The sequence below is a fragment of the Ctenopharyngodon idella genome, chromosome 23 (genome assembly GCF_019924925.1).
Source record: "Ctenopharyngodon idella isolate HZGC_01 chromosome 23, HZGC01, whole genome shotgun sequence".
NCBI classification, from domain to species: Eukaryota; Metazoa; Chordata; class Actinopteri; order Cypriniformes; family Xenocyprididae; genus Ctenopharyngodon; species Ctenopharyngodon idella.
The window spans coordinates 290,374-315,423 of NC_067242.1; the positions used below are offsets into that span (position 1 = coordinate 290,374).

The 25,050-nt window shown below is 35.4% G+C and overlaps 1 protein-coding gene across 3 annotated transcripts in view; it reads right to left on the reverse strand.

The window, feature by feature from the left end:
• LOC127506406 (piezo-type mechanosensitive ion channel component 2) overlaps positions 1-25,050 on the reverse strand; it is a 108,228-nt gene that overhangs the window by 68,093 nt on the left and 15,085 nt on the right. For all 3 annotated transcript variants that reach the window (XM_051882864.1, XM_051882863.1, XM_051882862.1), the window contains exons 2-3: positions 22,533-22,628; positions 9,067-9,192 (exon numbers count right to left, since the gene is read on the reverse strand). In XM_051882864.1, the coding sequence (XP_051738824.1) occupies positions 9,067-9,192; positions 22,533-22,628 (222 nt within the window). The remainder of the gene's footprint in view (positions 1-9,066; positions 9,193-22,532; positions 22,629-25,050) is intronic.

The window sequence follows — 25,050 nt, forward strand, 5'->3', positions numbered from 1 at the left end:
CAATCCAAATACACCAGCGTTCACTCCATCCTCCAAGATTGGAGTAATTGTCCAATATTCGACAAACTATTAATGATGTAATTATGCTGTGGACTGCTTGGCAACACATTGGCAAACCAGGAATAAGACCAAAAATGACTGTGCTATAAACACTCATATCTCTGCTGCCGTCTGACAATCATCTGAAGCACAACTCGATTTGGTATTAACTCTATTTTGCTGACTAGCTCATTTTCAGCAGGGTTTGTATTTCACGGTTCTTATTGAGCGGTTCATGTCAGGATCAACATGTCAGACTAGTGATGAATTCACATGATTCTCTCATGAAGGGCAGTGCCATCGCTTTATGAAGCTCAGTGGACAGGAAGCTCTTTCATTGTTTCTTCTGAATGTCTATTGTGTATTGTTCACATGTAGTTAATTTAAATACACTCACACACACATGATTTACAGTATATCATTCAGTGTTTTGTGGCAGTATTAATATGCTACACCAAATCTTGAAATATCCCTTCATAATTAATGTAAAGTTATGGGTAAAGTTATACATAAGTAGTTCAAAGGTTTGGGGTCAGTGAGATTTATTTTTTGAAAGAAATTAATACTTTTATTTAGCAAAGATGCATTAAATTGATTAAAAATGATGCTAAAAGACATTTATAATGTAAGATTTATAATTCTTTTGAACTTTCTATTCATTAAAGAACCCTGAAAAATGAAATAAATGATGGTTTCCACAAAAATATGACTGTTTTCAACATTGATAATAATCATAAATGTTTCTTGAGCATCAAATCATCATATCAGAATGATTTCTGAAGGATCATGTGACACTGAAGACTGGAGTAATGATGCTGAAAATTCAGCTTTGATCACAGGAATAAATTACACTTTACTATATATTCACATAGAAAACATTGTAATAATATTTCACTGTTTTTACCTTATTTTTGATCAAATAAATGCTGAAGAGACTTCCCTCAAATAACCTTTTTTTTTCTTTTTTTTTTAGGACACATTAATTTCTACAAATAAATAAATAATTATAAAAAAATAAAATGTCAAAACAAGTACATTTTATAGTAAAAATGCAAATTAAGCATGTAAAAACCACTTCAAACATGATCATATTTACATATAAACAAAACATTCACAAGGCTGACAAAAAGACTGAATGAATGAGAGCTTGTGAAGTGTTAGTTAGAGGATGTCACCTGACACTTGTACAACATACAGCCTTAAATCTCTAAAAAAAACAGGGGCCTTAATCGCTTCAGTGCTCCTTTAATTTCTGTTATGTGTGGCAACAAAGTCCTTAATAACCATTTCACCTTAAAACATCAAGAGACCAAAACATCTGCTGAACTCAAACACAAAGGAGGAGAAGTACAGAGGAACATTTTTAGTGATTGAAATTGTATGCTTTGAAATAATGTGTACTGTGAAAAGTGCTATACAAATAAAATTAAATTCAATATATGAACAACTATGATTTCACATGCTTTCATCGCTTCTATACTGTGCGCTTGACAGCAACATTTATTTTGTCTTGTGCGTAATAGTGCCTGTTATAAGGGCTTAAAGGGGTCATGAACGGCGTTGTTTTATTGTTTTATAATGTTTCTTGGGGTGCACTTATAATGTCAGTATGATTTTTACATCAAAATTGACATAATTTAGAAATAAAAGGCATTTTTGCTTTAATCACCCTTTAAATAACAGATTATTTTCATCCTACTAAGAGAAACAATATGAAGTTGAGCGTTTAGTCACTGGTTTGATTTACTGACACATAGACAAAGATCATCTGACTGTACATGAATCATTAATATCAGATCAGGCATTAGAATGAACACAGTTACTGCTGCATTACTGTTGAGTTCATATCGGAAAAGTCTGTTTGCACGGAAATGCGATTGATTTACCAAAGAATCCACAGTGAAATGTACCGAACACAAATAAATAAAGCTCAACTGAGACATTCACATTGTTGAAAAAAAATAACCATATTCCTAGCATAAGGATCCTTTGAAAGGTAATGTTATTTTAGTCCTGTATCGCTCTTCTCTCCTCCTCCTCTCACTAACACACCAGTGGGCGGGGCTAACGCTGCAATGATGAAGTAGGCGTTGATTTCTTCTGTGGAGGCGGAGTTTCACCTCTCTATAGGCACATTCCAGGATCAGTCGTTCTCTTGGTCTGGTGTCAATAAAAGCTTTTATTGGACTAACAAGGAAGTTTTCAGTTCTGAAACTTACATGATATTCTTATAGTACGATGACCTCTTATATATCAGAAGCTTATGGAAAAGTTGAGTACTTCTGTACTTTCATGCTCAAGTTCAAAGCTCCAGTCAATGTTCAGTGAATCGAATCGCCATACAGGAAAAAAATCTCTTTCAGAATGAACAAAGTGACGTCAGTGAGTTTAAAGTTCAGTGTGAGAAAAAATGGTGCAACAGCACAAACAGAAATATTACTCCGTTATGCCGTTTCAAGCTGTCAAACAACAAATTATCAAACTTCTTACTGAAAAAAGTCTAAACACAAATAGTCTTCAGCAGCGAGTGAAGTCAGCGAGTACAGGAATAATGATGTGGGACAAATATAATGTCATTTAATGGCACAGAAGGATTGTGAGCAGCCTATAGACTCACAGACAATAATGTGTTTGAATTTCAGGACACTTCTATCATCCCACTTTAATCATCTCTATAACTCAAATACTGTAAGGGTTTCCATCTAAATCAGTCGTATAAGAAAGCATAGGGAGATAATAACTGCATCGCTTTCGTTTATCTGCTGAGGATCCAAATACTTCTGCTTAAGAACAATTACTAATGGACACCAGATGTTTGTTTTTTTCTTATAGAGATGTTCACAAATACGTCTCGAGTCTGAGATCAAAGATCAGAAAGTTAACATGTCAAACTATATTTGGAAATCCTCTATCTAGTCATAATGTGAGCGATCAGTGAACGCGGTTCGAGGAGATCACAGCTCATAAAACACGTCAACATTTCACATTTAAACATCTGTGAGTTTACACCACAATGTTTTCTGCGTCCTCCAGACTGACCGGTGTCGTCTCAGGTGGATCTCAAGGCCTTGAATGTCATGACGCTCAGGAAACCGTTCAGGATGAAGCAGGAGTCCTTCTAAACACATGATTTCATAACATTTCTCTGTGGGAAGACTAAAACACATTCAGATGGAGATCACGCTCGACTCTTTAAACAAACGGGTCGTATTCATTTCAGACCGTCTGTGAAAGTGATCAAGCCAGCAGGGAAATACGACAGCTTATCAGAATGAAGGTGTGGCTTCTCTGCGTACACAGATTATATTAGATCTGGATGTTTTCAGATATGGTTGTTATTTTCATTCTGAATTATTTTCACAATATCACCAGAGGCAAAGTCAAGCTAAAAACAAACCCTCCCAGAAATACTTACTGTTGAAACTCAGCCGTCCGCAGGGTTGTAGCTTTACTGGTAAAAAAATAAATAAATAAAATAAAATAAAAAACTGTTTACTAAATAAACATTACTATTTATTTTATTTTATTTTATTATTATTTATTATTTTATTTTTATTTATTTTATTCATTTATTTATTGTTCCTGTTTATTTTATTTGTAAATGTATTTATTTATTATGTTATTTTATTATTTGATTTTATTAGTGAATTTAATTTAATTTAGTTGTTATTTTATTTTATTGTTATTTTATTTAATGATTTAATGTAATTTAATTTTATGTTGTTATTTTATTTTATTTATTATTTTATTTTATTATTTAATTTAATTTTATGTTATTTATTTTATTTTACTGTTATTTTATTTTATTATTTTATCATTTAATGTAATTTAATGTTGTTATTTTATTTTATTTATTATGCCATTTTATAATTTAATTTAATCTAATTTTATGCTGTTATTCTATTGTATTTATTATGCTATTTTATTTTTTTTGTTTAATTTATGTTATGTTGTTACTGTATTTTATTTTCTTTATTATGCTATTTTATTATTTTATTTTATTATTTAATTTTATGTTATTTATTTTATTTTACTGTTATTTTATTTTATTATTTTATCATTTAATTTAATTTAATGTTGTTATTTTATTTTATTTATTATGCCATTTTATAATTTAATTTAATTTTATGCTGTTATTCTATTGTATTTATTATGCTATTATATTTTTTTGTTTAATTTATTTTATGTTGTTATTGTATTTTATTTTATTTATTATGCTATTTTATTATTTTATTTTATTACATTATTTGTTGTTATTTTATTTTATTTATTATGCTATTATTTTATTTCTCAGGAAAGTGAAAATCAAGCTTACAAGCATAAAAAATAACACAAATAATTGTGAGTCAAAGCGTAACATAAGAAATAGAATTACATTTTGTGATAAATAAATTTACATTGTGAGATATAAAGTCACAATTATGAGAAATATACATACAACTGTGAAAAATAAAGTTGACTCTCAAAAAATAAAACAATATATATTCATTGCATATATTTTTAATAATTAAATTAAAGAAATCCCTGAATAGATACACTGTTCATGCAGTTAATGCCCCTTGAACAAATTCATCTTTTTGTCGTCGTCAGTGACCTTGAGGAAACAGAGGTTTACATCTAGTCTTTGTTAGAAAGAGCACATAAAAATGTAGGACAAAGTGGAGTATTTTTAGAGAGCTGCAGATACGCGTCCTGAGGAAGCCGATCTTTATCTGCAACTACAATATTAGGACAAACAGAAGGGAGCGCGAGCAGACGTTTGTTCTCACTGCTGGCAGCGTTCGGTGCTGGCTCTGATCAGGCCTCGTATCACTCAAACCAACAATAGCTTATTAATTCTCTCAACGAACGCAGCAGGAGCTGGAAATAAAGGCATGATCGCTGGGATTGTGTAACTGCATTAAAGTCAATAATGCAAATGAGAGGAATGTTAGATTGTTAACTGATCAGAAAAACAGTGCTATTGTTTGAGTTCGGAGCGAAACATTTGACAAATCAGCATCTGGCGCACTGACTTCGACTGTAAACCAGAGCCGCCGCTGACCAACCTTTCATCCTTCAGCAGAAACACTTCTTGTTTCTCTGTCTGTCTCATGGACTCGACTGCGACACCTTTTACTGCCTCCGATTTATTAGGAGAGAAATGTCATTTTTGGCACAGGTCAGGTTTACCGCATCGCACAGAAACGCAGTGTAAACGTGCCAGAAAGAGACGTCACAACTACTGATAAAGACGGGAACTTTCATTCTGCTGTGTGAAGACAAGTTTATTTGTGTTTCCATGCTTAAGCCACACTTCAAAATATATGAATATCTCTGTATTATTTAACTATTAAATAATTACTTCCTATATGATATATGACATTATATTATATGATATTTTTAAGCCATAAAAGGGAAAAGCTTATGATAAAATAATAACAATTTATGTGAAATAAAATCACATGATGAGATACAGTATAAAGTCACAACTGTGACAATAATTCACTCTGTGAAATATAAAGTTACAAATATGAGAAATAAATATGTTGTTATGAAAAATAAAGTTGCCATCAAAATAAATATAATTACCTTATTTTGTTTGACAGAAACAACCTTTTTATGAAGGAGTGCAATAATAACTCAAAACACAAATGTAATTTATATCACTATTTAAATTATTTTAATGTAATATAATGTTATTATATTATATTATATTATATTATATTATATTATAAACACACCACTTTTAAAACAAAATGTTTTACAAAAAGGAATTTGTCAGCTTTCAAATGAATGATTATGTGAATTGATATATTGCTAAAGATGAATACAAAAAGTATTTGGCATTTTCTGCTTGTTTAGAATAATCTAAAATCATCCAGCCACTAAAATCACTTTTTGCAACATTTGATTAAAAATAATTGCAAAAATGTCCCACAAAGTTATTTGTAGCACTGACAAAAGTGATACATTGTGTGATTTAAATGGCCTCTCTATGTTCTAAACCCGTATAAACCGTCAGCTGCATTATATATGGATTACATTCAATCTGAAGAACTGTTTGCATCTAATGTGCACAATATTAAACACCTGGTGTTTTCAGATTTGCAGTTCAGCTGCCATTTCCTTTCTGCTGGCGGGAAGAGATCGAGTCTTAACCCCCTTCTTCTGTTCTAGAATCAGTTCTTACGCATTGAAGAGCACAGGAAATAAGGGCTAATGGAGGAAGAGCTGATCTCAGGTCAGGTGTTACTAAACAATGCTTATTTTAAGGGTATAGTTCACACTGACTGCATCACAGCGGACTTCAGCGCATGGCCTTGACTGACCGATATAAAAACAAAGGAAAAGGAGTTGAAAGCTGACGGATCAGATAAACACGCGTGTGCTTCTTGTTTGTACGTTTATCAGTTTATCAGTCATATGTCAACGTCTCAGCACAATATAAATGTTTGAGTTACAATCAGTGTAAGAGAAGTGCTTTAATTCACAAATATACTGTAGAGAGAAGAGCTCATCCAAACTGTTCTTCTGTGGAACACAAAAGGAGCATTTCTGAACAAACTCTATTCAGTTTTTATTTTTTTCCCCCATATAATATTAGTTTATATTCTTGAGAACCAAATCAGTCTGATTTGTGAAGTGAATCAACTGATTCACTTAAAAGAATGATTTGATTGGATAACCGAATCAGTTCTTTTGAGCTGACTCTTTTCAGTGAGTCATTTGATTCACTTCACAAATCAAGTTCAACTGATTCAGAGATCTGCTTCTCAAGTTAACAGCTCCTATAAGTAAATAACAAGTTAAAGCACTTTTATGGTATTTATTGCCTTTTTGTCTCAGGTTACCTCTAAAAACCGGAGTATCAAACAAACGAGCATCATAAAGACATGAAGAAATAATATTGAATATTAAATAGCGAAGAGCTTGTAAGAAATAGAGAACGAAGGATCAAATAATTCACCTTCACTGGGGAATAAATGGCTTTCTGCAATACATGCAACAAATATGGTTCCGTTTATTTATAATAATGCCAATAATGCAAATGCATAACAAAATGTCCTGCAAAGATTCAAAAGAATCACTTGAACAAATGTTTCACTATAGCTGGATCTCATTAGGGTTGTTCAGAAACACTTACTGTAACATACATTGAAAAAAACAGTAAGACAAAATGAGATATTATTATCTATAAAACAAAGTGTGAATGAAGTTCAGAACAAACATGTTTATTGATACTTTGCTGCATCGCAAACACTGCAATGAAATGAAAGGAATCAATATGAACAGTGACCGTTCGAATCAGGTTCGTTGGCAGCGTTCTTCTCTTACAAAACTCAAGATCAGTTTTAAATTTCTTCAACACTCAGTCATTGCTCCTTGCGTCTGATAAAAGTCCTTTTAGTCATTTTATATCAAATTATTGGGTAATGATATGTTTTCATGAGCGTACAACAAAAGAGCCTATGAGGGCTTATGTAAGGTTTGCGTAATACATGGCGTAAACGTGTGGTCGTGTTCAGAGAAGCTTGTCCTGGTAAAACATGAACGCAGTCGCTCAAGATCTCAGAGGCTCTATCTCTGGTTTGGCTCAGAGTCCTTCATTCGCCCGCTGTTGTTTTTGGCTCTCATAAGCCATGAAGGTTGGTTTCCATTTAAATCTGCACACTCAGAAAGAACAAGCCACTGCATTCGTCTTTCCCTAAATCCTTTTCTTCAACAAAACATTATAAATAAATAAAAAATTGAAAGAAATGAATACTTTTATTACGAAAACATGCATTAAATTGATCAAAAGTGATAGTAAAGGTGTTTACGTTGTTGCAAAAGATTTCTATTTTGTCTTCCATTATACACACAGCAAGTATTTGTAAGTAAAATGTTGGTCAAGAGCTCCTTCTGTCATGATTTTGTACTTGCAAACATACAGAAGAGAGAGCAGCAGATCTCATGTTTGAGACAGTTCTGTCAGGAATAGCCCTTCACTGTTCATAATAAGTTTATCTCCATCTTGAACACAGATGTTGTGGCTTTTACGCTTGGAGAAAGTGGCTAGCGTTGTGAGCAGGTCTGGTCGGCCCAGTTATGGTCTGGGTTCTGCTGGAGCTGTAGTGTCGGGGTAACATGATCCAGGTGTGTATTTTGACCTCAGGTCACCTTTGTCCAGCTCAGCAGCTTCAGAACGCACAAAATTGATGAGCAAGTGTACGTAATTTCCTGTGCCAACTTGGTGATTTATAAAAATTAGACTTGAAACTCGACAATGAATACACGATTTTACTGGTTTTGCATTTTCACGGTTTAAGTGGCTAATGAACTTTGTGAACACTTTATTTCTCAGTCTGTGATGTGTAAACACTGCCAAACATAGTAGTGAGGATCAACCAAAAAGTCCAACGTTTTATCAAATCATAATTTCACTGACTGACTTTAAACTAAAAACCTATTCACAGCAAGATGAATGTTTGGTACGAAAATTTGGAGCAATAATTTTTTTTTTATTTGACTTGAACATTTGCATGACAGTCACAGCAACTTTTTTTACAGAGAGGGTTTCTAATTTCTTTTCAATTGTGTACAAATATCTGAACAGGCAGTTTGAGAACATGTAAATACTGTTTGACATAAATCCTTCTCAGTGACGAAAGGTTTAAAGACTGTACCAGGGTTCATGAACTGGGGTAACCGCTGTATTTCTGTTTGTTTTCCATAAGCGCCACCTACTGTCAGAGAGTGAATCTGCTGTATTTTTCACATTGGTCTGAACAGACACCTCGCACATGAAAACCGGACATTTGTGTAGGTGTGAACAGGCCTTGAGGTTGTGCTTCATGGTTAGCAGTAAACTTTCTTCTCTCCACTTGATTGGTTCATTATTTTAACTGGTTGTTTTCAACTAGTAACTTGAGTATGAGAGTTCAGCTCATTCAGTTAGTTTGAGTTGTGTACTTCAGCCAATAAAACTGGTTTCCTCTACTTCTCGACCTCACGCGTGTCTGTTTAATGATCTGTAGTGAAGAGTCAGATGGCGTCAGTACTCACAGTTGAAGTGCAGCTCAATGTTGTCTCCTGCTATCAGGCTGTTGATTGTGATTTGGAAGATGAGATGCAGCAGGAGGAACGTCATACTGGTGAGACACAGAGATTTCAGCAAGCGCCCCGTGTGGCCTGTAGAAGAAAAAGAGTCAAAACATTTACATTAGGAAACTTTCCCCGCAATTTGCATACAAGCAACTTTAGTTTAGCTCTTATTGCTCATCAATTGGACAAGGATGAAATATCTAGTGGGCACGTGTCGAACGGCTGTGTTCACGTGTGCTATTAAATTGATTATACTAAGAAAGACTATGACTGAGTCCGAAATCACGTACTTGCCTGCACTCTAAAAATACTGGGTTAAAAACAACCCAAGTCAGTTGAAAATTGGGTTGATTGGGTTGTTTTAACCCAGTGGTTGGGTTAAATGTTTGCCCAACCTGTTGGGTAGTTTTAATAAAGTAGTTAAATAAAACTACCCAGCACATTGAGCAAACATTTAACCCAAACACTGGGTTAAAACAACCCAATCCCTGGGTTTGTCCATTTTCAACTCAGCCCTGGTTGTTTTTAACCCAGCATGTTTAAGAGTGTACTATATAATAGGCTAAAAACATCATGTGAAATAATAAGTTTTTCCGAATTACCAGTACTCATAAAAGAGTAGGCCCGGAATGTGCCCGGATGAGCTACTATTTCCGACGAGATTCTGAAGTGTGTGTACGACGACACTTTACGGTTTCGGACACAACCTATGTGTCAAAGCTGAAGTGCACTTCTGGCTTAAGTCGTAACACCAAATCCTGTTAAAATCTGTGGAAGTTTCTGCAGAATTCTGTTGGCAGCTCATAACAAGTGTCACAATTGTTACAGAGCAAGAAAGACTCGGCGCTGATGCTGTAGGGAATTCAAGCATTCATCATGTCAAGGTGAAAGTTCACTGAGCTGAAGCTGTCGTTCTGCCGTAATCCACTGCTATTAGCGGAAATTCACCCTTGTATCACAGTCTCTCTCTCTCTCGCTCTTATTCATTTAGCACTGATGTTTTTGGCAGTGTTTGGGCTGTTCATCACTGAGGATCAGAGTGAGTTCAGAGCCGTGGCCGTTTTCAGAAATGCTGTGAGTAATGCATGTTATAGGGTCAAAAATGTGTTGATTTATGTATAATACTACATAAACATGTTTTTTGATAGAAGAGAAGGATTTGGGGTGGATGGATGTTGGTCCGACATCAAAGGAACAACAGCTTCCTGATACAGTGGGATGCTGGGAATGAGACCGATAGCATCAAACTTAAGGATGTTAAAAAACACCCACAACCCATCCGGCCCAAATGAGGAAATGACGTCATTTGCAAACCAATAAGTGCTTAATTTAATTGGCAATTCTGGACAGATGATACCACAAATTAAAGAGTAAAAAAAAGTCCAAGTGTCTGTTAGAAAGTGGGATAAAATTTCACCCTACCTCAAAGGATTAGTTCACTTCAGAATTAAAATTTCCTGATAATTTACTCATCTAAGATGTTCATGTCTTTCTTTCTTCAGTGGAAAAGAAATGAAGGTTTTTGAGGAAAACATTCCAGGATTTTTCTCCATATAGTGGACTTCACTGGGGTTCAACGGGTTGAAGGTCCAAATGTCAGTTTCAGTGCAGCTTCAAAGAGCTCTACATGATCCCAGACGAGGAATAAGAGTCTTATCTAGAGAAACCATTGGACATTTTCTAAAAAAAATAAACATTATATACTTTTTAACCACAAATGCTCGTCTTGCACTGCTCTGTGATGCTCCACGCATTACGTACTCACGTTGGAAACGTCACGCGTGACGTAGACGGAAGTACCGATCCAGTGTCTACAAAGTGAACGTGCAAAGACTAAATCAAACGGGCTTTACAAAAAAAGGTAAAACAACGATGTCGGACGATTTTGAAGTTTGAGGAGAAAATGAGATGGTTTTTCACCCTACCGCAGTACTTCCGTCTACGTCACGCGTGACCTTTCCAACATGATTACGTAATGCGTGGAGCATCACAGAGCAGTGCAAGACGAGCATTTGTGGTTAAAAAGTATATAATGTTTATTTTTTTAGAAAATGTCCGATGGTTTCTCTAGATAAGACTCTTATTCCTCGTCTGGGATCATGTAGAGCTCTTTGAAGCTGCACTGAAACTGACATTTGGACCTTCAACCCGTTGAACCCCAGTGAAGTCCACTATATGGAGAAAAATCCTGGAATGTTTTCCTCAAAAACCTTCATTTCTTTTAACTGAAGAAAGAAAGACATGAACATCTTAGATGAGTAAATTATCAGGAAATTTGAATTCTGAAGTGAACTAATCCTTTAAGGGTTGCATGGATGTAGTTCATTATTGAACGCTATCATGGCTCATGGAATGGCTGAAAATGAAGTCTGAAACATTACAGATAATAGAATATGAGTAATATTAGTGAGTCTAAAATCAGAGTCAGTCTCTTTTGATTAAACGCAGAGCTTATTAATTCACAAGAGCGCATTTACAGTCATATTCAAAATATCAGAGGTAACGAGAGAGGATCGTTTCATTCCCCGTGGATTTGAGTGAAATATTACGTATCAGTCCTCAGACGCGGGCGGTTTCCGCAGCACACCGTAACTCAATTTATGAAAACATTAGGAAGTAGAACCAGGGCTAAAAGCTTCCTCATCACGGAATTAGCAAACTTTCAGAAAGGATTAGAAAAAAATAATAACCTAAAAAACACCAGAATATAATATACACAGAAACGAACTGGTCTGTCAGTGAAGTTAAACGAGCAGAGGTTTTCACATCGATGCTGCTGTAAATACATAAATTAAGAAAAATAGATGAAAACAAGGTTATTCAGAGGAACAAGTCTTCTTTTAAAAAAACTGAATCTTACTGACTCCCAAGTTTTAAATGCTACTGTATATTTAAAATGTACAGTCTTTTCCTTTCAAATTACATTAGCTCATATTTTTTATGTGCAAACTATTGACTAGACGATGGTTACTGGTTATGTCAATTAAATATTTAAAGGAAATCAATTGTGTTCATCAAACCATTTCAAAGAAAGAAATTCATATCTGTTTCAGCTCGTCTATATTAAACACAATGCTTTTGAAAACATTAATTTTTGGAGCACTTGTGTCCGTCAGTGTATTAACACCTACTGATAATCATTTCTAAACCACCTGAGGATCGCTGCCAAGCAAGTCTGCCAAGATTTTACGATCTTCACAATGGTTTGCTGTTATGAAAATGTTTTACAGGTCTGCTCATGCCACACTGTTTTACTGTGTGTTCAGGCCATTAGTCTAATTAGAAGACAGAAACCAAACGGGCAAATCAACTGCATGCAAACAAAAGCCCTGGTCATAGTTTCTGTCAAGATTCATTCCTGAGTAAGTGCGTAGAGCGATGAAAAAGCACGTAATTCAGCGGACGGATGACGAGCGAGTGCAGAGCGAGGATCAGTGTTCTGAAGCCATTATGAGCTGCAGCAGGACTGAGATCAGCTCCACCGCCGCAGAAAGGCGATACTGGCACAGGAAGCGCAAATATGGACCAGATGTGTTTGTTATTTAGCGGCGGAGGACTAAAGGCTGCTCTGTTGGCACGTCACGTCTGCGTGCCGTTTGGCCACAGTTTCTCATTATTCTGTTCCCCGATGAGCCACTTCATCCATTCCAGCCGACTGAATGGATCTCAGTGTTTGTGTGCGGAGCGTAATGGTGAAAATGTGTGCTGCATCTTTATTGTTCCAGAGGAAGAATCCATGTCCATCGCTCCTTTAATAGCTGTTACTTGCACAGTACAAAAGTTTGGGGTCTGTAAGATTGTTTTATGATGTTTTTGAAAGAAGTCTCTTCTGCTCAGTTGATCAAAAATACAGCAAAAAATCTGAAATATTATTTAAATGTAAATCAGCTGTTTTGTATGTAAATATATAGTAAAATATAATTTATTCCTGTGATCAAAGCTGAATTTTCAGCATCATTACTCCAGTCTTCAGTGTCACATGATCCTTCAGAAATCATTCTGATATGATGATTTGATGATCAAGAAACATTTATGATTATTATCAGTGTTGAAAACAGTTTTCAGGATTCTTTAATAAATAGAACGTTTATAAAAACAGCATTTATTCGAAAGTCTTTTGTAACATTATAAATGTCACTTTTGATTAATTTAATGCATGTTTGCTGAATAAAAGTTTTGATTTCTTTAAAAAAAGGTGTGGTGCATCTTAGTTTGAGAGGTCCAAAATACAGGCAGTCTCTGCACCTTCAAACAGCCCCTTGACTCCACTGGATCAGAGATGTTAGTAATTCATCTCTTCTGTAAGTCGGGAAGGGTTTAGACGGACTGTATGTGTGGATATCTCCATTGATCGTTTGACCACAGCACACAGACACACAGCAGCGCTGACGACAGCAGAACCTCGGTCGATCGTCTGGTAACACTATCACATCTCCAAAAGCTTTTAGAGACTTAAATGGAAAACAAAAAGTCTGAATTGACAGCAATGAGCAGGATATAAGCAGGAGATATAAAATGTTCCTCCTACGGGAATGTCTCTCCTCTCGTATAATTGACATAATTGATTTGAATCAATTCATTCTTACACTTCAATTACTTTAAGACAGAGAGCAACTACTCAAGCCCAGAGCCTTATAGATATTATTTGCACAGTATAAAGTTTTGATGTTTTTGACAGAAGTCTCTTCTGCTCACCAATTTAGGCTGCTTTTTTGATCAAAAATTCAGTAAAAAGAGTAAAATTGTGAAATATTATTAATTTAAAATCCTTCTGATTTGCTGCTTAAGAAACATTTCTGATTATCAATGTTGAAAACCGATGAACCTAAAGTTTAAAAAACAGCATTTATTTAAAATAGAAATCTTTTGTAACATCATTAATGTCTTTAATGTCAAATTAGTGTATCCTTGCTGAATAAAAATATTAATTTCTTTCAAAAACAACAACAAGCAATGCCATCACTGTAATAAATCATGCTTTATTTGACACCCTGGGCCTTTTAAAAGCAACATGTTTAGATGTTTATTGTTCTCAGATGCGTTAGTTAGTATTCATCTCAGCATCTGGTTTCTAAGTTTACATGTCAAGAAAGTGAATCATCAACCTCTGATTCATGTCTGAAAATCGCACAAATCTCTGCAGTGCAGAAAAACACTAGTCTGACCTTTCCTTACTGGCACTCTCAGAGCCATACTGAAACTATAGTTTTATATACGTAAAACGGAGTTGTGTAGGAGGTGAAAGGGATCCACACTCAGTGTTATAGTGTGAGAGTCATTAATTGGACTTCATGTCTAATTCACAAACATTTCCTTCTTTAAACACACTAGATATACTGCAGTGTCAGTGCTTTAGGGTTATTTATACTCCAGTCTGGTGCCACGAACTTATCAAACTCTGTTTTACAACAATGTATTACAGCTTACGTTTTGGCCGAAGGTGAAAAGTTTGCAAAAATGTGGGACTAACATGAAAACACACTAGAAACGCAGTGGACAGCAGGGAAGCTCGGTTCAGCGTGTGATATATTATCCACAGCACATCTAAAACAGCTGTTCTTCGTTTTCAATCGCTCATTCATGAACCCTACTTTATTTTAAGGTGATTCGGCCTTGTGTTTTGTACACAGATGATTTAGTCAATCTAGGAGTCATAAAAACTGCGCAGTGAGCTGCTCATCACCGAGCCAAAACTACAGTCGTACAGGAAGAGTTCACCAGAAATGAAATTTTCCTTATGATGATCCAAAGCCGGATGATTTACTTTCTTTTGTGGAACACAAAATATGATGTTTTGAGGAATGTTCATGCCGCTCTTATCCACACAACAATATCATACAGCGACCAGGGCTGCAAAGATCTAAAAAAACATCAGAAAAGCACTGAAAAGTACCATCTACTGTACATTATACACTATACTGACAGTATATACAGTAGCTTTCTATGACAAACACACTCAAATGCGAGTTAATTTCCTGCATAAATTGAACTGATGTCAGTGACTGTAAACCGTTGGTTTTCTTGATACTGACCATGTTCCAAAAAGAAATAAATAAATGAATGAAGATGACAGCTCCTGTAAGGAACGATGAATCATCGACCACACGACTTCCTGAGGAAGTGAGGTGAGGCCAGGCTTCGGAGGGCCGTGTGGGTCGAGGTTCCTCTCTGACGAACTCTCCATTCAGTTCTGTTTCCTGAGGAAACCATCTTACCTCCTGCGTCCCTCAAGAGGACAGATCATCTGTTTGTACTTTGTCTTGCACTTCTATTTCTCTTTCTCTTGGGATCAATGGGGTTTCAATGTTCTCATTACTTCAATGTTTCTCCAACAAAAACTATTATGTATTTCAAAGGTTCCTAATGTTGTTTTAGAATCTCCTACAATTGATTCACATTCATTCAAGGTCAAAAACACTTTAATTTTCTCATAATATCCACTGCAGCTCTTTTCTCTCAGTGTCTGAAACGCTTCGATCAAGGATTCGGTCTCTCTAAACTCCGCCTCTCTGAGAGCTGCTCTACTCTGATTGGTCAGACGGCCCAGTCTGCTGTGATTGGTCAGAAACCAAACACTCGTTATCATATCTGAATCTCAGCTCTTGATTCACAGTGATACGAACAGTAACGATGGCGTCGGTTTTACCGTATCAATCTCATCAAAGTAGAGAAAACAGCGTCTTCTCGACATGAACAACACGAACCAAACTCTTCCAGTCTCAGATACAACTACTGTGTTTGAGGGCGGGGCAAAGAGACGCTGTTCAGCCAATGAACACCAGAGGCTGGCATTATGCAAATTAGTTACAAACCTGCATAGGTTCAGCAGGAAGTGAGACTGAATTACTGACGACTCATTTCAGTTCAGAATCACTTCTTTCTTTTAGGAGACAAAAACTCCATTTATCTGAACTTTGAAACTTTGCAGATGTTTTAGATTCACAAACATCTGTATTACACACTGCATGGAAGGTAATATCCCAAAAAAAAGCATAATTGGGGCACTTTAAAGGGATAGTTCACACCCCAAAAATAAATTCTGTCATAATTTATTCATTCCAAAACCTAAATGTTTTTCTGTCTTCAGTGGGATCTTCTGAAGATTTCACTTCCTATATAACTCCAGCATGACCTGATTATAACACACAGTCTATTATCATGTTGAGTCACAGATAATTTGTGAGCTGTAATAAAATGTCTGACTGTGTTGAAGAAACTGTCAAATATTTTTAAATCCAGCTTCGGCTTCATATGTCCCTTGGTAATCGTCGGCTGAGATCTACCCAGGTTCATATCATCACCTCACAACAGGCTCGTCTCAGGACAGGTGAAGGCTGTAATTAACAGCAACATCTGGTCGTAATGACGCGACGGCCGACTGAGGAACGCTGGCAGGGTCTGAACCGCCTAAACAAAGCTTTACCTCATGACGGAGAGTCTCACAGAGACAACAGCCCGCTGCTTCTGCAGTCCGGCGCAAAAACACAGGGTTATGAGATCTGCTGAACTTCACTGAGGACACTGAACTGTGGAGGAGTGCATGACGAACTCCAAACGCTCTGTTCGCTCGGATCGAAATGTAAAAAGTCACTTTTGCGTGAGAGTAAGCTATTTCAACACAAAAAGGAGAAATGCAAGTGTCATTTTCTGAAAAACACTACAAAACATCTAGGGGTGGGTAAAATAACCAAAATCTGAGTCATTTTACATCACAGTAACTGTACAAATATAAAAAATGACAAAAAAAGGGAAATAAAATAAAACAATCAAGTCCAGTCGACTGTAACTCACATTGTGCCAAACTCCCCGTGATACTTCAGGACACGTCCTACATGTATCTTCATTCATTTCTCCATTTTTCTCGGTCACGCTCACATGTCTATAATGTAAACTGTGCGCTGATAGATATGTCTGAATATGTATTTGCAGATTGACAGTCTCGGTGATGTCACATGTCAGAGGGTAAAGGTCAGGCCGTGAAGGTGAAGCAGCTGCACAGACGGGAAATGTCTGAATCAGTCGAGCTCCGGGCCGGACGAACTCTTGACCCGCAGCACCGGCCGTTCCCAGTAAACAGCTGTGAGTAAATCAGCTCCAGATGTGGGAAGAGACGCTCGAGTGTTTTATCATCGGGCAAATTCAGTGACACTTAATGCAATACATTGTGCAGAGATGATGGTGTTTTACTGCTGAATCTACAGGAATAAAGAAATTTTGAGAAGAATCTCATTAATAGAAATTAACAGTGTTATTTTAATATCATTGAGATATTATTAAACACTCTGGGTTAAAAACAACACAAGTTGGGTTGAAAATGGACAAACCCAGTGGTTGGGTTAAATGTTTGCTCAATCTGCTGGTCAGTTTTATTTAACTCAACTATTGTTTAAAAAATGACTGTATTGTTGCTTAAAATGAACCCAAATGTTATATGTTTAATAAATGAATATTTATTAATAAGTTTAATGCATAATAATTAAACAATAAACATTTATTAAATTGCTTATTAATAAATGTTCACCTTTTGATTATTATTGTTGCCTCTAGTAATTATGTGTCTGATTTTTTAATTTCCAACCTATTTTGGGTTCATTTTAAGTCAGACATATAGTCATTTATTAACAATAGTTGAGTTCAATAAAACATTTAACCCAACCGCTGGGTTTGTCTATTTTCAACCCAACTTGGGTTGTTTTTAACTCAGCATGTTTTAGAGTGTAGTTTTTATTAATATTTTTAATCAGTTTTTATTTTTTATATTTTCTGTTTTAATTTTAAAGTTTTAAAATATTAAAAATGTATATATAGTGTTTAATAATTCTTATTTCAGTATTAGTTTTAGTTATTTCAGTACATCAAGTTAAAATGAAAAAAAAAAAAAAGTTTTTATTTTTTTTATTTTATTATTTTATATATTTACTATTACTTTATTTCAAGCAACAAAAAATGTTTTTTTATTGTTTATTTTAAGTTTCAGTTACCTATAATTACCATCTCGTACAAAAGTCAGAGTTTTACAAATAAAGTTAAATAAAATAACTTTACGTTTTTATATATATTATTTCAGTTAACATTTATTTCAGCTAGGCAACATTCCTCAGTCATTTATTTTAAATTGATGTACTAAAATATATAAATAATAAAAGTCATACTGATATATTTTTTTAAATAAAAATAATAATGACAAACACAAAAACTTTAACTTAAAATGTAAAAAATGAAAAAAATAAAAGAAAAACTAATTTAAACTATTAATAAAAATGACAAAAATACCAAAATAACACTGTCCTTTTGAACAGAGACCAAACATCACTTATTTACTAACATATTCTTATTAATAAAATATTCTTTTCTGATCTAATTTTAGATCATATACATCAATTTAAGAGCTTGTTTGTGTGAAAATTCTCAGTCTGATCAATTCAGCTCGAGTTTATCTGTAGCACTTCACATATTATTCCAGAGCAGCTCTACAGAAAATGCTTGTTTCATTGTCATAATTCTGTCAGTGATCACATGGTATAATTCATGTCTGCGACACAAACGGTTTGAAGGAAAATGAGTGAGCAATAACAGTAGTAAAGCTTGTCTACGCAGGCAGGGCTAATGAAGAAAAGATCAGGTCGTCCTGTCCTCGGGTTCAGAGCCGAATCGACTCAGTCAGATACAGCTGTTCAGACGAGACGGGATACATGCCTCCGCACGCCTGTGTGATCTCCCACAGCTCAGCTGCTTCAGTCATAAACAAACACCATCAGATCCGATGAAGGACACGAGTGTGACGAGCAGAACAACTTCTGCAGCGTACATGGATAATCAGCATCAGGAGGTCATTCTGATCAAACCAGACTTCGTTCACTCATGAACAGCTCGACATCAACATGATTCTTTCTTTCTGTTTTATTGCGTTCAATCCCTCTCTCATAGTTCGGCTGCCTTTCCTGTTTTCACACACGTCTGGGATGGACGTATCGAAGGCCCGGTTCCTTCTTTGTAAATAGCCAATAGTGTTTAGTTCACGTCCAGGAACTATGATTCAGATGCTGTCAGAAGTATGAGGAGGAGGAACGCTCAACAGTGTTTCAGTGGACACGGACTCAAAACCACTAATGAAGAATACAAGCAGTTCATCCCAACAGAGACTGACATGAGAAGTGCTGAAATACAACATGCCAAAGATCTTTAGAGGGAAGCAGGACAGAAGAGACATTCGAAAAACTCCTGAAATCAATTAAATGCAGCCTTGGTGAGCAGAAAAAAATCTGAGCTTTTCCTGAGATTTCTTCTGAAACTCATTCCTCAAGAGAAAGATCTCAGAAGCAGTAGAACAAAAGACTCTTCTCTGGGAGAAACAACAGCGATGTTGGCGAGATCATTTGTGATTCTTCTCTCTCGTGTCTGAAGAAGAAGAAGGAGGTTAAATGAGCAGGTTTGGCTCTGGTTTAGTTGACCGGCTGATTGTGGAGCTCGAGGCCGATCCGGTAAATCTGATGAGGTAAGAGCTGAACTTGTGAACTGGTGACACGCTGAGGAATGCTGGGAAAAGAGAAGAGACTGCATTCCTCCCGCTCCCACTCTCTCCACCCCCTCGAACCCCTCGTGAAGCCGGAGATAAAGAGAATTCTCCAACTGTCCAGATCGGCAGCAGTTGAGCACATTCAGCAGCTCTAATATAAAGGGCTCCTTGATTATGATTAGACTTTAACTTTAGTTAGTGTGTAATGTTGCTGTTTGATCATAAACAACATCTGCAAAGTTACGACACTCAAAGTTCAATGCGAAGGGAGATATTTTCTTTTACAGAATTCTCTGTTTAAGAACTACAACAAACGGCTGGTAGGGACTACAATGAGCTTCTTCCTGGGTTGGTGACATCACTAACCCTAAAATTTACATAAACCCCGCCCCTGAGAACACACAACAAAGGGGGCGGGGCCATGTTATTGCAATACAGTATGTAACACAAATGCAATAGCATGTCAGAAAAGCAAGATGACAATATAAGTTATATCCATATTTAAACTAAACTACACCTGTTCTATCATGCAGCAAATGTTCTCTGGCTCTGTAGGATCTTACGAGCGATTTATAGATTATCATGACAGAACATGCTAATCAATGACTTTAAAGATAGTCAACTCCACAGGAACTACATAAATTTATCCACTAACCATTCAGAAACGTCTAAAAGTTGTAACTTCTTCCTGAGTCTCTCCATCAGTGTCGACTCCGGTTTGAACAATGTAAGGCTGAACACCGTTACTGACAATCCTCATTTTGGCTGCGTGAGATTCTCCAGCTTTGTTGTTGTTGTTGAGCTGTTAAAGCTCCGCCCTCTTCTGGAAAGGGGGCGGGAGCAGCAGCTCATTTGCATTTAAAGGGACACACACAAAATTCAATTCAATTCAATTCACATTTATTTGTATAGCGCTTTTCATGATACATATCGTTTCAAAGCAGTTTTACAGAGAATGCATGTCAACATTACAATTTGGAGACTGCAGTTAGCTAATAATGTAATAATTTAGGCGATTAACATACAATCACTGTTAGCAATTTAATTGAAGGTAGAAGCAAAGAGCTCCTGGAAAAATGAATTACATATTAACAATAATTAGGATATATAGAAATTTGCGAATGTGCGTGTTGATCCAGATGTTGCATCTTCAAAAACGGCGTGTTTTTGCTCACACCCAAATAGGGACAAATTTGACGAGCTATAATAAATGATCTGTGGGGTATTTTGAGCTGAAACTTCACAGACACATTCTGGAGACACCAGAGACTTATATTACATCTTGTAAAAGGAGCATTATAGGTCCAGTTTAAATGTCAAAACACACAACAATATACTGTTGGAATGAGCACAAAAACACGATGCACCTTAATAACATGCAGCGCTGGAACTGACAGATCCTGCTGTTGATTTGGACTCATGTGGAGTCACGACGGTGTCAGAATCACAGCATATATTCATGACATTCAGCTGAAGCCTCACAGCTGGAGCTAATCACTCAAACCTGCAGAAACGATGTCAAACGCCACTGATACTTCCTTCAACTCACTGTGTGTGTGTGTGTGTGTGTGTGTGTGTGTGTTCCTATGACTTGCTACTCATTTAAATCAAATCACATCATTTCATACAGTAATGGCCAATAGTGATGCTCGGAGGGGATATTTGTTTTCAACTCTCTAAGTTCAATTAAACTATCAAAATATGAGGAAAATATATATTTTAAGATGAGAGATTTTAAGATTTAAGATTTTAAGATATTTTAAACTTTGTTAAGGTATTTATCTGACAAAATTATTTGGCAAAAACAAAATAAAACTACAGCTACAGGGTTTATTTTAATGTGTAAAAAAATGCATAGGAAAAACAAAAGACTGACAGGAAAAAGCAAACACTGACTACAACATAATCATTTATTAATATTTCACTGGTTTTTGCATGTGTTCATAATTTGGCCAAAAATTATGTCACACAATTTGTCATGTTTCATTGCGTCACAAATAAAACAATCAAGTCCAAGCTATATACTGTATATATATATATATAATTTTATGTTAGTTTACCCAGTTTGGATCTACATATTCATCAGCATTACATTTCAATGCAATACACAGTAGAATAAATCAAATTTTGTTTTAAAATTAAATTTTTAAATTGTATTAAATGCAGTTCAACATTCAAATTCAGCCCTGATTTGCTGTGAAATTTTCACCTTAAAAAAAATCTAAGTTTAGTTATTAAAATATAAGTGTTATTTTAGTATCACTTATACACTATTAGAGTTTTTGTTAATATTTTGAATGTGATTTTATTTTTATATTTTTATATTTCATTTTAATTTTAGTTAGTTTTATTAGTTTTATTGTGTTTTTGTCATTTTTATTAGTTTTTTTTAACATCTATATACTTTTTACTAGGTTTGAATTTTTAGTTTTAGTTTATTTTTACTTATTTTAGTATATTCAGTTTAAACTAAACAAAAACATGAAAAAAAAATTGCCTTGGTAACTGAAATAAAATAAGTTGAAGTTTATTTTTTAATTAATGAAAATGCCTTTTGGTTATAGTTTTAATGATAATAGCCCTGGAATAAATTCTAAATTTCCCGTTATAACGTCAAACAGATATTTGAACAAGACAGTGAAGCACTTATTCATGATCACAAGTGAGAAACCTGTGTTTACTGAGGGATGGAGGTCTTGGTCCTGAGGTGAAAATATGATTATGTGAAAGTGTAAGTGTAAAAGACGATAATATCCTCAAAAAAGTTTTTGTGAATCCTGTTTTTGCGGTTCCATCTGTTGCCGGCCGTGGCGCTGCATTCACACACTCACGATCAGCTCATAAAGAGCGACGCAAGTCTTCACACGGGAATATCTGTCTCCAGAGGAATTCAGAAGGGCGTCGGACTCACCTCGCATTGTTGTCTTCGTCGGCTCGGCAAAGAGTGGGATGAGTAAGAGGTAGATGAGGTAGACGAAGGACAGCCAGTTGTACCGGAACAAACATGCTGTGAAATAAAAAGAGAAAATGATGAGCTTGTTTATCTTCTCTCTCCAGACTGTGATAAAACACCGTAAATCAGACGCTTGTTACGGTGAAGTCTTTAATTAGAGGCGGCGCCCTTCATTCATTAAAGGACTGAGATCTGTCGACACAGCCTCAGGGTCTGAGTGAACATCAACACTGCAGTCCCGCATTCCAGCAGATCCTCACGGATCGCCTTCCTCACGGCCTGTGCCAAAACTTGCACGGATCATGTTAACATAATCTCACTGCAATTTTAGTCAGGCGCTTGTCCCAGTCACCCGTCAATCAATTATCTCTACAAACATACCTGCAGGGCCTTCTTTCTACAGCCAGCGTTTAAATAGATGTTCAATGAACTGTGTTTCACATTCAGGTGAATGAAATAAAGGAATCAAATATAAAAACATTTGCAAAAACAGTTTGAAAAAGTAGGAAAAAAAAGGACAATTTGTTTTAAAGATGTTTTAAATAAAATAAACTGTGATGGACTGGCCATCCATCCAGGGTGTTGGAGAATAAAAAAAATAAATAAATAAAATAAAATAAAATAAAATAAAATAAAATAATAATAAAATAAAATAAAATAAAATAAAATAAAATAAAATAAAATAAAATAAATAAATAATAAAAACGAATAAAATAAAATAAAATAAAATAAATAATAAAAAATAAAATAAAATAAAATAAAATAAATTACCTTGAAAAAGAGCATAATTTGTTCTGAAAATTCCACTTGGTCTGATATTTTGATAAATAAAAAAAATAAAAAATAAAATAAAATAAAATAAATAAATAAATAAATAAAAAAATAAAAAAAATAATAAAATACAATAAAATAAAATACCTTGAAAAAGAGGATAATTTGTTCTGAAAATTCCACTTGGTCTGACATTTTGATAAAATGAAATAAAATAAAATAAAATAAAATAATAAAAAAATAAAAATAAAAAAATAAAAAAAAAATAAAAAAATAAAATATCTTTCGAAAGTTGAAAAAAGAGGATCATTTGTTTTGAAGTTGCCACTTGGCCTGATATTTTGATATCTAATGCAATGAAATCCATGTATTTTTGTGTGGTATAACTATTTTTTTTTTTTTTTTTTTTTTTTAAGCCAAACTAAACAAACCCAACCACTTTTGTAAATGATATACCTATTAAATCTATTATGACAATTTATAATAATCATGAACTGAAAGAAGGTAAGTCAAGACGAGGTTCCTTCAGGCTCTTCTGGAACCGCCAGCTTCACTGACATCTGCCAAAGCTTCTCTGTCACTGAGGCTCAGGAGAAGAATAAACATCATATTAAGGTGAAGTACTGCTGGGAAAGAGTCCGCTGGAAGAGCCAAACGTACGCTTGCTTTATTAATGGTGAGGAGCACTAAATTAGTCTTAATTAAATGAATAGTATCGCTTTCATCGGTGTCAGCGAGGCCGTTCATACAGGAACTGAGCAGATTTAACGTTTCTGCATTAGTTCTAGACGTGTGCGCTTCTCCAAGCCTTCAGCCTCGTTTTCCCTGACAAACTGTGCAATGCTAATGCAAAACGAGCTAGGGAAGGACAATTTGCTCCGGTTTGTCTCATCTGAAGCCACATCCTGGCTTTTCCAAATCTGGAAACGAAACATGTTTTAACTGTAAAGGGCAACCTCTCTGACCGCAAGAAAAACGGCGTCTCCTGCAACAAAAATCAAAGGGATTCGACACTGTTTGGAGGATGAATGATCATTTCAAGATTCCATGATAAGAGCGTTTGATTTTAATGATCATAACAAGCTCAAAATGACTTGATGAAGCCAAACGGCAACCTTCCGTTCTCTCTCTCCAATCCAACACGGAAGTGACTTCAACTGCGATTCATCGACTGGCCGCTAGGGGCAGGCTCCAAAAGAGAGCAGAATCTCATTGAGCCCCATGTTAAAATGCCCAACTTTACAGCAGAAAAAACATGTTTACAGCCCGGTACAAAAAGTGTTTTTGGTCTATATAGCTAATTTTGCTCTTCAAGACAACTGTGAGGGGGTGAATTTTTTTATAATTCATCAGTTTAAATTATATTAAGCCTTAAAGTTCTGCATAATTAAGGGCGTGGCCACTTGAGTGACACGTGGATTGCCAATTGCCAAGATGGCGACAGCTGGCTCCGCCCACTTTGGGCTTCCAAAAACCTCTGGGTGACATCAGGGACACTACGTCCATGTTTTATACAGTGTACGGATGAAATAATAATAATAGTAAAAAGGATATGGACTTGGATTTAGAGCATTAATACAAGAAGACATGCAAAAATCCCTGCACACGTCCTACACATTCCCCTTAATAACACATGATCCTGTACACAGATCAGCCTGAGAGGGTTTTTCAGTTCTGGTGCTTCGCTAACATCCGCTCAACATGT